At 39.3% G+C, this 15,639-nt stretch overlaps 3 protein-coding genes across 3 annotated transcripts; 1 reads left to right on the top strand and 2 right to left on the bottom strand.

The window, feature by feature from the left end:
• Nucleotides 1-5,928: 5,928 nt before the first annotated feature.
• Nucleotides 5,929-10,166, top strand: LOC114722208 (uncharacterized). Its single transcript, XM_028908172.1, has 12 exons — nucleotides 5,929-6,014; nucleotides 6,089-6,164; nucleotides 6,546-6,618; nucleotides 7,026-7,109; nucleotides 7,263-7,379; nucleotides 7,544-8,017; nucleotides 8,181-8,584; nucleotides 8,690-8,789; nucleotides 8,873-8,932; nucleotides 9,020-9,106; nucleotides 9,260-9,388; nucleotides 9,528-10,166. The coding sequence occupies exons 2-12, from the start codon at nucleotides 6,091-6,093 to the stop codon at nucleotides 9,828-9,830; spliced, it is 1,905 nt and encodes a 634-aa protein (XP_028764005.1). The 5' UTR covers nucleotides 5,929-6,014; nucleotides 6,089-6,090; the 3' UTR covers nucleotides 9,831-10,166.
• Nucleotides 10,167-10,788: 622 nt separating this feature from the next.
• LOC114722213 (STS14 protein) lies at nucleotides 10,789-11,486 on the bottom strand. Its single transcript, XM_028908177.1, has one exon. It carries the CDS (start codon nucleotides 11,475-11,477, stop codon nucleotides 10,887-10,889), a length of 591 nt encoding a protein of 196 aa, XP_028764010.1. The 5' UTR covers nucleotides 11,478-11,486; the 3' UTR covers nucleotides 10,789-10,886.
• A 2,143-nt stretch (nucleotides 11,487-13,629) lies between these two features.
• Nucleotides 13,630-14,368, bottom strand: LOC114722176 (uncharacterized). Its single transcript, XM_028908132.1, has one exon. The coding sequence runs from the start codon at nucleotides 14,288-14,290 to the stop codon at nucleotides 13,922-13,924; it is 369 nt and encodes a 122-aa protein (XP_028763965.1). The 5' UTR covers nucleotides 14,291-14,368; the 3' UTR covers nucleotides 13,630-13,921.
• Nucleotides 14,369-15,639: the final 1,271 nt, after the last annotated feature.

The following is a 15,639-nucleotide window of genomic DNA, read 5'->3' on the forward strand; positions in this document are numbered from 1 at the left end:
GTTTCCTGTTAGGCTTCAGTCGTAGCGTAGGTGGGAATTGGAACTTTGGAAGGAAGGGAAGGGAGTGAATTGTAATTGATGGATGCTGATAAGTGGCTGGCTGGATACTCGCAGTCCAACCCCGCGCTAACTGCACCTCGCTCTCCTCAACCCTTAAAATTATCCTTTTTGTTTTTGTTGTTCTCCTCCGCACCTTATCGCCTCACCCTTATTTATTACCCATTCATTTTATTCAACCCCCCCCCCCCCAAGGTGCTTCTCACGCTCCATGGATTAGTTCGCGGTTTATCTTTTATAAATCACTTCTAATAAATTTTATATAGATAAAAAAATCTTAAGCTATCTTAACTCTTCATTAAAATATATTAACTTTTCAAATTTGCCCATATTTAATATATACTTCTTTCAAAAGAAACTATCTACACTATAATAAATGAAGGACAATATAGTACATTCATGATAAAAATTTAATAAAGTAACTTATAAATAAAACCTAAAAAAATTTCTCTCTCCGCATGATAAATAAGACTAAAGAAGTATAATTTTCCATTGTAGTGATTTATTCTTTTTCCCCCTTTATACCAACTAAATCAATAATAATAATAATACAAGGAAGCGTCAAGCGGGCCTGCCCTATCTCGTACGTAATAGTAACGCGCTAATAATATCCGATCGGCCAATTGGGATCGCTATAGCCACAGGTACAGTCCACCTTCTTGACTTTCTTGGGTCTGAGCGCCTCTGTGGGGAGCGCCGGGCCTAATTCCCTCTTCTGATTCTCCCCATGTCAATCACAAGGGGTGACGATGATTTTTTCAACTCGATCAGAATATAATAAATTTCTATTTTATTGCCTGGTCTGTATTTTTAATTCCTGTTTTTAATACACATATTGATGTGATACTTTACTCAAGCCTTTTCTTTCCATACGTCATATCCTGCTTACTAAATTGTTGTTGCTAATATTCTTCACTTTTTTTAATTTAGCACTGCAGGGAGAAAAATATTGCCTTAACCCTCTTAAGAACACATTCCCTCGGTATTTGCGAATGAAATTCGTTGCTTTGAACTCGTTGTTGAAGGTATTTCGCCACTTTTTTTTTTTTTAATATTATGCGTGGTGGTGTAAAAGAAGGGAAACGAAACAGGAGAACAGGAGCCCATTACAAAGGGCACAGTCAGATGTGAAGCCACAGCCCACAGGGCCATCTCGCGTGAGTTACTATGAATAAACCCATTGGGCTTGGAACTCAAATGTCCACCTTACAAATATTTCACTTATTAATTTATAAATGGCTTAGTTCAGTCTAACTTTAACTTTAACGTAAATAATTTCAGATTAGATGGTAAGTTTTAATTATACTTTTTTAAAACTATCATCTTTTAAAATTATTAGTATCTAAGGGTCTTATAATAACTAATTTTTTATTAACAATCATAGTTGTTTTGAAAATTAAACTTAATATTATAGTATTTAGTAATGTTTTATCAATATTCAAGAGTTCAATATCATCATTTTTTGTTGATAGTTCTAGGGTTAGAGGACTAAAAATTTATTTTTTAAAGTTAAGAAATCAAAATAAAATCTTATATAAAATTAAAGGGCCAAAAACATACTTTAGCCTTTATAAATAAAAAATGACGGCTTTTTTCAGGGGAGGGTTCGGTTGAAGTTGATTAGTTAGTTCGGTTGGTTCTCTACTTAGCTCAGAGTGGTCCATGCCCTGTTTGGATTCAGTTCATCTTGTTGTGATAATCATGTCGGAATATTTCATAGTATTGTCCGTTCAGTAACGAATTAATATATGGATATATAAGAAGTGGCACAGGTAGCTCTAATTATAACCAACTCCGAACGCTTCTCGTCGACGTTTCAGAGAATAGTTGGGTTTGGTTGCTTCGCTGAAACCTTACCAGCCCATCTCCTCACTTCACCACTAACTGCTCTACTGATGCCAATATTTAATGGCTCACTGCACCGTCCTCCACAACTCACTAGTCTGGTTGAAACATTATTATAATGACTTAACTGTCATTTGCCAAACTAAGGGGCTTTTTCCTTCTTATTAACGTCCTGGCGATCATCCCCCAAGTATCTTTTGTGGGACGCTTTATTCTAGTTGCCTGCTTTCACAAAGCTAAAATAAAAGGGGAAAGACATTATCTGCTTAAAAAGAGTTGAAAGTTTAAGAGATTTTATTCTGCCTTGTTTACGCCTTGATCAGTGACTTTTGTTACCTCGGTTTTTGTCTTGACGCTCTTTCCCTTTTTCTCTTTCACCACAAGCCCTTGGAAGACCTCCATTGAATGGAAAGGGCGTGGATCTTTACATAACAAGGTAGTTGACCAAGTCAAATATGCTGAGAACAGAGTTGTTCAATCGCCATGGTTACTGTACTAGTACATGAGTGAATTGAGGGCTGTCACAGTCAGAGTGTTACTTCGCGGATTGTTATTACATAATAGAGGAAAGACGTGGATAGATCCATTGGGTGGTGTAATGATCATAGAAATAATAAAAGATCAGAAAAAGAGAGAAGAAAAAGGGCAAGGTCAGGACTCAGGAAGAGGGTTCCTTCCTGGTGCCGCGCCTTCACTCTCCGCACTCGACACTAAAGATAAAAGCCAGTGAACCCACCAGGTTGTCAGTCCCTTTTGTTAAACTCTCCATATGCTAAAGCCCAAAGGACCTCTCTGCTGTTCTATCCCCCCCGCCTCCTCTTTTCATGTGAAATTCATTTTCCTGCATCAACTTTAATTAGGGACACCTCTGATTAAGCAAAGCAACACCGACTAAAATGTAGTCTTCAATTAACTTGTTAAAAGTAAGGAAATCATTGTTGGAGGCCAGCGCTTTTCCCGCGCTTTAAAGCATTTCAGGATGAGTACTATTAAATTTAATCATATGGGGTCAGAACCACTATTAGGCTATGACCTTGGAGGAGGTATATGCACCGATTAACTAACTTATAGGCCCTGGAATATGCTTGAGAGAGAGAGAGAGGAAGCTTTTTACTGGTTATATATGATTGGCATTGACTTGCTTGTCCAAACGTTTTTGGAAAGTTCGCTTTTTGTGTCCCACAGTTGGGATTCTACAACTTTTTTAAAGCCCAAAACCAGTATACCGCCTCCACTTAGCCTCTCGTAGTTTCCCACTGCCGCGCATACTCTTAACAGTCACTCTCCGTCTCCCCCCTTTAGCCTCCCGCACGTCTAATCGTCTCAGTTAGCTAATATGGACACCAACTTGTGGATTTAGGTTCTCCCAACTCGAGACACCCTTTTTTGCTGATCAGTCCCTTGCTTCTGTATTCCCTTCCTTTGGAAACACCACCATTGATTTGTGCACTTTCCTCCCTCCTTCCATGTCCATCAATGGTCCTATAATTTGAACACTTAAATTGTTCATGTGATTTTGAACAGTCACTTTCTATTTTCCTTTTCTCTGTCCCCGTTATGGGGTCATTATTATCTGGTGCTACGGATTAAACAACCTGTGACAAAAGAGGGCAATTCAGTTTTTCTCGGTTCATAAAAAAGATCACGACAAACTGATTTAAATTTTAAAACTTCATTGGACTAATCTTTTTACCGGTGTCATTGCAAGTTTAAATGAAAACCAGAGGAAGTTGCTTTAAACGGTGTTGTTTCTAACTATATTGGCTTTCCATGAGAAAACAAACGAACAAACAAACAAAGACTAATATAATAAAGCTAGAAACAACGACAATAGATCACAAATTCTCAAACACTTCGATGGGTTTCGCTTCTTTTGAATTTACCTGCGTAAGAAATAAGTTCTCATTTGTCTTCATTTATAAGCTCAGCCAAAAATGTTCTTCGTCTTTTATAATGACCATCTTCGCAAGTCATATGATCTTCTTAATTAAAATCGTAACGCAGCAACGCTGGCGTGGTAATAAAGTTTTCTGAAAAATTGTTCATGTGTCACCACACATTTTACCATCTAAGCCCGGGCACCGAAGCTGGTCTTGTGCAGATTAACTGTTTTCTTTTTCTTTTTATATATGGAGAATGAGTTCTCTGGAGTTCTGTAGATTTTTTTGGGGGGGGGGGGGGAGAGAGTGATGCAGAGTTATGTGAACAATACATTGGCTATCCCTGTTGTTATAGGGATGCCGTGTCCATTAATGAGCGTAACTAGATGCTTTTAATAATTAAATAGGTCTAGGAAGCATGTCTGTCAGATTTATTAGATCACCCATCCATTTCATTTTATTTAAAATTATACAACTTAACTATTTTCCTTGTCCCTTGTATTCATCTGGCCTTGAAAACCGTCCATCCGACTTGTATAAAATTTCGACAATAAGATAAAATAGAAGTTTCATTTGTTTATCTATTGGGACCAGACCTGCAGGGAAGCTTAAAAAATATCGGATGCGTCCAAAGAAGAGGCCTGAATTTTGTTTTACTATCAATTCTTCTTGGCTTGGCAAATGAAGTTAGTGGATATGCATGCACACAAAACACACAAACACATTTTTTATATAGAGGAAGAGCTAGGAATTTTCTACAGTTTGTGACATGAAAACTGAAATACTCGCGTTGAAATATGTGGTAAGGTCGTGTTTTGGTTTGGTAGCACTGGCACAAAAGGAAACAGTTTTTACTGTAGAAATTCCCCTGGGTTGTTTTTCTCTCACCCTGAGGCGCAGTCTCCTTTTCCCGCTTTACCTGTCCATCTGTGAGTCCGCAAGTGTGCAGCGAAAAAAGAAGCTTTTTTCATGAGTAGGTTTATATGACGACAAAAAGGAAGAACTGGCCACCTTGCCGCACTCCCATCTTTTTCTTTTGTTGTATTTGTTTCGCAAGAGGTCAAAACTAATAATAAACATATCATTTCTGTGGATTCTGTGACAAACGTTAGTCTCCTTGATGCTCAAGGACAATATGGGTATCCCTTAAAGCTAATTCTTCAAAAAGGCATTTAGACAAAGAGAAACCCCACAAAACCTCTACTCCTTTCAGGCATCCAATGTCCCCTTTATCCCTCTGCTTTCATCCCTTTTGAGGTAATCCTCGCTTTTCTTTTTCCCAAACCAGAGTTTTGTAACCTTTCACTTGTATTCTCATTGTTAGATACAATCTCCAAAACTTTGAATTATTGGGAGAGAAAAAATTCCAAATTTTTGATGGTCTGAGACCAAAATATATAGAAACATATATCCGAGAGAAAAAATTGCTAAGCACATGGGAAAAAAATAATTTGAGAATGTGAAAATAGGAATGTATTTTTACTTCCATCAGATCAGCTGGTTTTTCCTTTCCTCCCCCCCCCCGGGGGGTTTTGGCCTAATCACCTGGTTTTTCAATCGCCATTATTCTCAAGAGTGAGTCAAGGATTGAAAAGGGGAGCAGGAGACAAATGGAGGACGGATGGTCACCAACTCCCACTTGCTTCCCAACGAGGGAAGAGAACGTGGAAAATACACTGCTCTTCTTTTTTATTATTTTTTAATTTCAGTCTAAGCCACTATTTATTTTCTTCTCATTAGTCACCTAGGATCTCTAGAGTAAGCTCTGTTTACTTTTAGTGGTTTTGACATTTTCTCTCTTCCATCATTGCTCTAGTCGGCTCAGCACATTGAAACTGAGACTCTCTTACTCAACTAATACCCCACGAACTCCTTTCCGTCTTTCAATGCAAATGCATAAAGGCCATCCATTATAAAGTTTAGCGGTTCAGAGGGGGCGAGAGGCTCCTTCAAAGAGAAGGCACCTGCATTGGTCAAAAGTCTAATCTTTTCTCGATGTTGGTCCTGGGTTTTAGGAAAACATTGCTATTCTTTTGGCAACCAGACTGTATTTGCGGCAAATGAACACTTTGCGGGTACTTCCTGGAAGCTCTGCTCATCTGCAATGCGAGAGGATAAGTGATCTCCCAGAATCTAATTAGTGGAAAATCCTTGCTCATTTGGGTCTCTGTACTGCTGCGCCATTCTCATCTCGAGTTCTTTCTGCTTATCCATCGCTTCTTAAGTTTTTGGGTAAAACGGCGTCTCTTTGATGCTCTGTTTTTTCACTGTTCACTGGTAATAACTGTGATTCGGATCGTTTTCAGGAATGGGGCTTGACGGGGTCGGAGAAAATAAAATGGTGGGACTGAGATTGACTCAAACTCACAAGCGTTCAAAGAGGTATCTTTTTATCTGTAGTCTTTAGCTGTTCTTGCTGCTTAATATGTGTTCCTTTAATGCCTGTCCTCTGCTGATCTTGGAATCCCTGAAATTGAGGTTGCTTTTTCTGATGATGGAAAATTAAGCTTTCACATTTGCTCTGCAAAAGTTCTTCTTGTTGTTGTGCGTGTAGCTACTTTTCTAGACTCCATGGCCAATTGAGTATATCCCGTGTGGTTCCTGGTGAATCATTGGGATCAGAAATGAGAGCTCAGAACCGGCGACTTTAAGATTTCAGCTCGGGCTCCTTTAACGAAATCAGCATACATGCGAAGATGGTATAAATTACAGTGTCCGACTTCCAGTTATCTTATCGTTGTGTCTGTTCTTTTCAAATGGCAGTTTTCCTGACAAGAAGAAAGTCGAGGAGGATAATCCAGATAATCATATTGAGGCCTCAGATAGAACGAAGCTGGTATAATCAATGACTCCAGTATTTTCCTCCCTTTATGAAACGAAATTCACTTGTTTCTAGCCTTTCTAATCTTATAAATAGGAAGGCGCGAATTCGTTTGCATGCATCCTTAGGCTTAGGCGAGTCGACGCTAGCATGATGAGGAAATAAATTTTTCGCCGGAAGTATGAACGCCGATGGAAGCTTTGAAGTTAATAATTAATAAATAATATAATTTCAAGCGTAGTATGAGATGGATTTGCAGAGAATTTAGTTTGTGGGGCGTTAAGGTTGAAATAATTAATCCCATCCCCTGTAGTTGTAATATTGATCGCTGAATTTAATATCCTTCTCTGGAGTCGGCAACTACTTCTGGGCAATTATATCCGAACATCTGCCCTAACTTCTGGATTTTGATCTGGTTCCAGGATATCGGATACCTCACCGATTGTACAAAATCTACGAGAAAACAAAACCCTCCACGTGAAGTCCAAAATAATCTGAAGCAAGAGGTAAGCACTACATACTTCTTTACGCTATACTACAGCTCCACGGCTACTTCTCTTAATCATACTCCATCTTAATTGTTCTTGCTAGGTAGAATGTTCTACTTTTAACTCGTAAATATTCTTATTTTTCATTTACAAGCGTCTACTTGAGTGCAGATTCTAGACCTTGAGAGAAGGCTACAACACCAGTTTGAGGTGCGATGCACATTGGAAAAGGCTCTTGGATACAGGCCTTCATCTCTTCAAAGTTCAAATGACGTGATAATGCCCAAGGTAGCACCGTTTTCATTTTTGGGATTAATAAAACCAGCATGTGCATCTGTTGTCGTATATTTTTCACATTTCAATACTTCTCGCCCAATTTTGTGGCATAATCCTGTCATGCGTTGCTTCCGCTTCGCTAAATTTTAAATCTTTTGTTATTTTTGTAACTCCAGCCAGCTACAGAATTAATTAAGGAAATTGCACTGCTAGAGCTGGAAGTTGTATATCTGGAACAACATCTTCTCTCCTTGTACCGCAAAGCATTTGATCAACAATTATCTTCCGTATCTCCATCTACCAAGGAGGAAAAAGTAAAAGCTTCTTCAGTAACACCTAAGGCAAGAGTCATTGAAGTTTGTGATCACGAGATCTTATCCAAAAGAGGATGTTCTGCCATACAATCTGATATTCATAAGCTTGAGACTCCAGGAAAGGAATATAGTATACAATCCAATGGACATGAGCACGACGCTCAAGGAAAAGGACATAATGGAAATGGACTAGAAAAGCTATTAGATTCCGGGGTGTATCGTTGCCATTCCTCATTATCTCACTATTCAGCATTTGCAACTAGAACATCTCCTCCAGCAGAACCTCTAGATAAATCTTTGCGCGCTTGTCATTCACAACCATTGTCCATGATGGAGGTAAATCAACTTTTGTGGAACATGCCGTAATTAGCATTGCTTTATCTCATTTCATAAGAATGGATAGCAGTCTATCATGCTCTTTATTGGCATCTTCTGCTTCATATGCTTGTATTCACAATAAGTTCTTATTATGATTTTGACTTTTAGTGGTCTTGTGCAGTATGCCCAAACGGCATCATCAAATGTAATTAGCCTGGCAGAACATCTCGGCACTCGCATATCTGATCATATCCCGGATACACCTAATAGGCTTTCTGAAGAAATGGTCAAATGCATATCAGCTATATATTGCAAGCTTTCAGACCCATCTTTGACGCAACCTGGCCTTTCATCCCCTACTTCATCCTTGTCATCAATGAGCGGCTTTTCTCTGGGAGATCAAGGTGATATATGGAGTCCGGGGTTCAAGAACAATTCCTCTTTTGATGTACGGTTAGACAACCCTTTCCATGTCGAAGGGCTCAAGGAGTTTAGTGGACCGTACAGCACCATGGTTGAAGTGTCATGGATTTATAGAGAGAGTCAGAAATTGGGTGACACGGAGCTGCTGCTCCAGAACTTCAGGTGGGCCTGCTCATTAGATCAATAAAGCTCTCAAGTTGAAAACATATAATTAAATGGAAGTAGAGTCTCCTGGAGTTTTAGCTTTATCCTTTTGTGTTGTTTCAGGTCACTTATCTGTCAATTGGAAGACGTGAATCCTGGGAAGTTGAATCATGAGGAGAAGCTAGCTTTTTGGATCAACATACACAATGCTTTGGTGATGCATGTAATTGCCCCTTCCAAAAATGTGCTCTCTTTAAAATCTCCATTTCTTTCATTGAATTATACTTAGTTCCCCGGTGTGTGTAGGCATTTTTGGCTTATGGGATTCCGCAAAACAATGTGAAGAGGCTATTTCTTCTCTTGAAGGTGAAAAAATGAAAGTGATTTTAATAATTAATTGAAGGATGAAATTTTTTTAACCTAACTGACTGCTTATTGTCGTGCTCTTTCCAGGCTGCATACAATGTTGGGGGTCAGACTGTTAGTGCAGACACAATACAGAGTGCCATCCTTGGATGCCGGCTCTCTCGCCCTGGACAGGTAGATTCCCTGCCCCCTATCTAAAACAAGAATAATATGGAAGTTCCATTCGGAGCTATGTTTTATTATTATCTCCTGAGAATGAAAAGAATCATTTTTCATTCTAATCACTCTTGACTTAGTTGGGAACTTCATCAAACTTGTTTTTTGTAGTGGCTCCGGGTGTTCTTTTCCCCAAGGACAAAATTCAGGGCTGGAGATGGACGACAATCATACGCAATAGAGCATCCTGAGCCTCTTTTACACTTTGCACTCTGCTCAGGAAACCATTCTGATCCGGCGGTATTTTCACTATTCTCATTTACTTTGACGCCTTTTACTCTATCAATCCTGACTTCTGTTTGGCTAAAAAGCTTTGGAATTTAATTGATAGTAACATCCCTATTAATGGGCCACTTCTTTACAATGAACCTGTTTACAGGTGCGTGTGTTTACACCAAAAAGAGTGTTTCAAGAGCTGGAAGTTGCGAAGGATGAGTACATTCGAGCGACCTTTGGAGTGCGGAAGGACCAGAAGATCCTTCTACCAAAGCTTGTAGACACATTTGCCAAGGAATCAGGATTGTGCTCTGCTGGTGTTATGGAAATGATCCAACAGTCTCTGCCCGAATCTCTTCGGAAGAGCATCAAGAAATGTCAGGTTGCAAAATCAAGAAAGAGCATAGAATGGATTCCACACAACTTTACTTTCCGATATCTTATATCCAAGGAACTGGTGAAATGATGGCCGAATTTCATTAGTTTCCAATGCGACTGACAATCCGCATTGTTTGCTCTATGTATTTATTCTTTTGTACAAAGTAGATATATAGGGTAGCGTTGACATCACAATCGGATATTGCGTGCGTATAATGTCTTCCCATGTCACAGAAGTATCTGTATTGACTATTGAGTAGTTTGTTAAAATCGAGAGATTCTGCCGTGAGCAGTGTAAATGAGCTGTTTCTATAATCAAATGTCTTCCGACTGGGTACGTTATTGTTGACTGTTTGTAGATTATCACGGTTATAACTTGGTTAGGAAGCGTTGGAAGTGACTAAAGGGGTCAGCACAATTTGGGGTCTTAAGCGATTGAATTATCAATTACTAGAATAGTTTCTCGCATCTGGGTTCGAGGGATCTCCAGATACAAGCCTATGGCTGCAATTAATACCTGCAGACTTTTCTAGCTTCTGAACCACGTGTAACATGAGAAAGTGCGATTATTTCTAGGTAGCCAAAAGAAAAGGTATCCTGGAGAATCTGTGGAAGAGTTAAAAAATGCGAACATTGTATTGGGGATCAAATAAAGAAAGGGGCTATTGGACTCTGTGAGCGCAGAAAAGTTTGGGCTGAGATTTTAGTATTCACTCGAGAGTTAGGGATAATAAGTTCCGGGTCAGATGGGCCGGTCTGCATTGTGAATCCCGCAAGCACGCACGTGAAGGCAAGCTCAGAAATCGTCGGTGCATTTAAGTCACGCCATCTTTGGTGTGCCAATCATTATAGTCATTAGTCAAAGACTGGGATCATCGGAATCTTATTGGCTTCTGCCTTATCTAGTTGTCTAAATAAGCAAGCCGCCGTGGGAAAAAAGGGCAGAAAAAGCGGCGGTTCAGGTGCGGATGATCATCACTGCGATGTATTGTGAAGTGATTCCTGCTATAGCAATGAAACATAAAAACAAGCGAGAAACGAAAAGATATCTAAGCAAGTGATGATTTATTTATTGATTTGAGAGGCAAAGGAACAAAGATGCATGCAAACAGAGTGGGATAAGTAAGGGACTTTGGGGTGGTAACTAGTAGGGGCTCTCGCCGACGACGTTGCCGGGAGGGTTATAGAAACAAATGGTTAAGCTGGCCTTCTCCTTCACACAAGAGGCTTGAGCACAGCCTAGCTCCAATGACTTCCTCCAAACCACTTGAGTGTAAACCCCGCAGCTGTGATTGGCCACGCAAGAGTTGTTGGCGTGGTTGTAATAATTCTTCTCTTTCACCCACTCCTCCACCGCCGCTCGCGGCGTCACCGTCTCCCCACCCGACCACAGCTGGTTGGCACCGTAAGTTCCTGGTTTTATGTTGGCGAATTGGCATCCCATTCTGTTTCTTTGGGAGCGAACGAGCAGGCTGGTGGCATTCGCCAGCTTCTGGCTCCATTGAAGAGGGGCAACCCCCACCGCAGCTCTTGCCTGGTTGTGAGCGTCTAAGAACTGCTTGGCCGCATCCGGTAGCTCCACCTCGGCCGTCGTGGTGGCTGACGGCGACACTTGCAAGATGGCGAGAAAAGCCACTGCAAACAAGGGACGGAGATGGACCATTTTCGTTTTCATTGATTTCCGGGCCCGATCTGTTGTCAACAAGCTAGGCGTAAGCCCTGCACCAAGATTCATGACATCAAATGCTCTGATATAATGTTATTTTATATTCAGAAGAAGAGGAACTGAATTTACCAACTTGTCCTCCGCCTGGAGCTAACTTCGAGCAAATAAACTAGTAGTAGTTAAAAATATCTTTTAAAAAATTATATTTTATATTTAATATTAATACTGAGATTATGGGGGATGGGTCTGCTGGTATGGGGAAGCTGTGGTGGAAACTCTGCACATGGATCTGTGAGCTTAGGAGAAGTGGGATTTTTGGGCGTTTATGGAAACGGGGGATAATTATTAGGTGCTCTTTTATTTCTATGTCTACTTTTCCACTGGCAATCACAATATGCCTCAAACTGCCTCCGAATTCAGTACACCATCTTTTCGACTAAAAATTAATGGTAATAAAAAAAAAGGGGTTAGTCAACTATGAAGAAAATTGAAAAAATGAAAATAACAAGAGTCCGAGAATTTATACAACTCTCGAACAGCTAACCTAAGTAAATTTTATTGTCAAAAAGATTTTACTAGAGTTTCTTTATCCCATCTTCCTGCTCTCTGCTTTTCGGTTTTTCCTTTTCCTAGCTTTAGGTGGCCCTTTGTTTAAAACATTGTTGCCGGTGACCTCACAAAATAATTGTAGAAAACAAAGCAAGTGGTGAAAATATGTGCCTGAAAATTAAGCATGACTTAACCCAACTGTGATGTACTAAATAAAAAGTCAAGAATAATATTAATAGACTTATTTCCTAGTATACCACTAATTCAATAATTGATAAGATAATTTGAATCTTGAAAAATTAATAAATGATGGCGAACTAAGCCTGACATGCGTATATTTAGGAAGGCGGGGGAAGAGAATTATTTTATTTACATTTAACAATTGCATTACGTGTGTGGGTTAAAATTTAAAAGTACAATACAATCAACGCTGTAGGTTCAATTCAATGATGGGTTTCTGAGTTTAGAGTGAAATGGGGGGTTGAATATTGACCCTGCATCGAGAAAAATTCAGTGTAAAAAGTAAAATCACGTCCCCACGTGGATGCCTGGGTGCATCCCATGGGCCACCCTGCTGGCAATCGTCGACAAAAGCCCGCTATATGCTCACACAGAATGGGCTTCGGAGTTACAATGGCCCAATAACAATAAGTTGACAGCTCTAACGGGCGCATGCTCAAGTATATGGGCTAAAATGCCAACAGTTCTACTTTTTCACTTTATTTATTTACCCTGTTTTGGTTCTTCTTTTTGGAGGGTTGGTGGGGAAAGAAACCTGCCCACCTCTCTTCCATTTCATTTCATCCGCTTCTCATTTAAACTATTATGATTGTAATTTGAACATCCAAATTTTATATCATATAAAATAAAATTATAAAACATTTTTCACTATTTTTAAATTATTATGATTAAAATTTACCAGATTAATTTTATCTGTATAGTTTTTTAGTAAATTAACATTTTGCTCATAATTTTATAAAATGAAAAATATAGAATGTGAATCGTTCAAATAGTAATTTTACGAAGCGAAGCCTCGCCATAGGTTGGTGATGAGTGCAACAGACAACAGCGTGACAGCAGGGCCGTGAAGATGGGCAGAGAGAGCGTGTGTGCATATGTCAAGTGGCTGCCTGGTCGGGACCGGGGCCTCGTTCTAACCACTGTTATCCATCTGTGTTCCCCTCCCCCCGTTTATATTAATCCCCTGGGATTCCATTTCTTTTGCTTCCAACTCACCATTTTCCCCGCCATAGCTTAGTCGTCAAGATATAAGACGTATGTTATTAATTATTTTGGAGATAAGCTTGGGAATCAGTGACTTCATTACAAAAACAACCACCTACTTCATATCACGCCATATGATAAATAGAGCAAGTTACAGAAGAGCATCATGTTACATGGTCAACAGCGGTAAGGAATTAGAAAACATTTATACAGTTACATACCAAATAAATCTCATATAACCATGTTAATCACCAGTTACCCCGCAGGACTTTGATTCTCCCCAGAGTCTACATGGAGAGGCAGGCCAAACAAATAGTTCAGTAAACCCTACGTTTCATTGTCAAGCAAGATCCATCAAAAAATACCCCCTTCTTTTTCTTTTCATCTATATTCTCCCAGGAGAATTCTCTTCTCATCACGACCGCGACATAATCAGAATAGAAGAGGCTTATCAACACAAATAATAACTACTTTCATTTTGATGCGTTCATTATCATCATTCTTATATGATATAAACAGTTTCTGTTAAAAGTTCGGCAATACATGATCAGAAGTACGGCCATAATAATGCCAGAGATCGTAAACGCGAACCCATAAGTACCATTTTCGATACAGAGAAATTGGTGAGAGGAAGGAAGAGGTTGCCAGTAAGAGAGAGAACAATAATAAATGAATTGAACTTTACAGGAAAACATTACCACGCACGGAGGCGGTGATCGGAGGGAAAGGCATAAACAAAGTCAGGGAAGAGCAGAGGAGGCTTTGATGGCAAGATCACAGAGAGTAGAGAGGGACAGAGGTTGATGCGCTTGAGAGAGTGGGACGAGGAAGTAGATTTGGCCGGGTCTAAGCAGCTCCTCCTCTGGAACCGGCGGGAGACACGTCCCCAGGTATATCGATTCAGAATCGCACAAGAAGCAATTCGGATTGTCGGCGATCACAGAGCTTGCCGTCACTGGCTGCTTCAACTCTTTAAATCCACCCTCCAGATCCATCACCATAATCGCCGATGGTCTTCTGAACGACTCCCCAACAGCTCCTCTGCCTCTGCCTTTACCTCCGCTGGATTTCGCGCCTTTATGACTCTCCGACGAACCACACTGGCCCATCGCAGTTGCAGAATCCCAGGATGATAATGGAGAACAGAGAGGGGTGAGATCCCCACTGACTTGTGAAATAAATTACCCTTTTTTTCCCCCCGAAATGGTTCTAGAACTTGCTTTCCTTGCCCCGTTTCATTTCATGTATTCTCGGCTCTTCGAAAGTGTGAAAGTTAAATTTTTCAAATATAAATTATAATGAATGATTTTCCCCGGAATATTTGAAATGCCCACTGTGGAAGCCAGATCGCGCCGCCCAGCACGACTACGAAACTTCACATTTTTTCCGTTAAAATGGTCATATTATTTGTTTTTTTTTAAAAAAATCGAAGGATCAAAGTGTGCCGCACGGGACTCACCAATGGAACAGGAAATTATAGATTTTTCATTCACTCTGTTATATCCGCTTTTGGTTAGTAACCTGTATCAAAATTCTAGGTATGAACCACTGAAATTATACTTCGATGGTATGGATTTCAACACCCCAATAAATATCACCTCGAGAATATGATCAATGCAGCTTAAGTTTGGGAATGTAATACTGTTGTCAAAAATATCCTTATTCATGTAAAAGAAAAAAATATATGATGTACAGTAATATGAGTAATATAATTAGATGAGTAAAATAAAAAATCAACAAATAAAGTTTGAGAAAATATATGTATATTTTTTTTTTTAAATTGAAGGATCAAAGTGTGCCGCACGGGGCTCACCGGTAGAACAGGAAATTATAATGTTTTTCATTTGCTCTGTTATATTCACTTTCGGTCTGTAACCTATATAAAATTTTAAGGATAAATCATTAAAATTATATCTCAATGGTATAGATTTCACTAGAACAATAGGTATCATCTTGTGATGAGCATTGAGACATGATCAATGCAACTTAAGTTTGAGAATGTAACATCTTTACGAAAAATATCTTTAATTATATAGAAGAAAGAAAAATATGTAATGTATAATGATATGAGTAAAATAAGAAATCAACAAATAAAATTTGAGAGAATATCTAAATGTCTCTTGAAAAAAATCATATTCAATTGTATCTCACTCAAAAGGCACCGGATGGAGTATATGAATATAGCAAATACAGCATTCATGAACAGGATACTTGAATGTATGTCCGCACGTTGTTTATTTTGGTTGTCAAATAAATACACAGGTCAATAAACAGAGAAGTCTCGTTATGACTCCAAATCGAACATGAATATCCCATGGCAGAGACAATTCACTCTTCTTATGGGAATGATCATCAATTTCCAGAACTACGCGGTTTCATATTTATTCCGGAAAGTGATAGGCAAACATTTACGAATCTTTTTTGTTTAAACAATAATACTACCTCCAGTCCTTAATAT

This window comes from Neltuma alba, unplaced genomic scaffold, assembly GCF_004799145.2.
Source record: "Neltuma alba isolate B1F8T4 unplaced genomic scaffold, ASM479914v2 tig00012086_pilon, whole genome shotgun sequence".
Lineage (NCBI taxonomy): Eukaryota > Viridiplantae > Streptophyta > Magnoliopsida > Fabales > Fabaceae > Neltuma > Neltuma alba.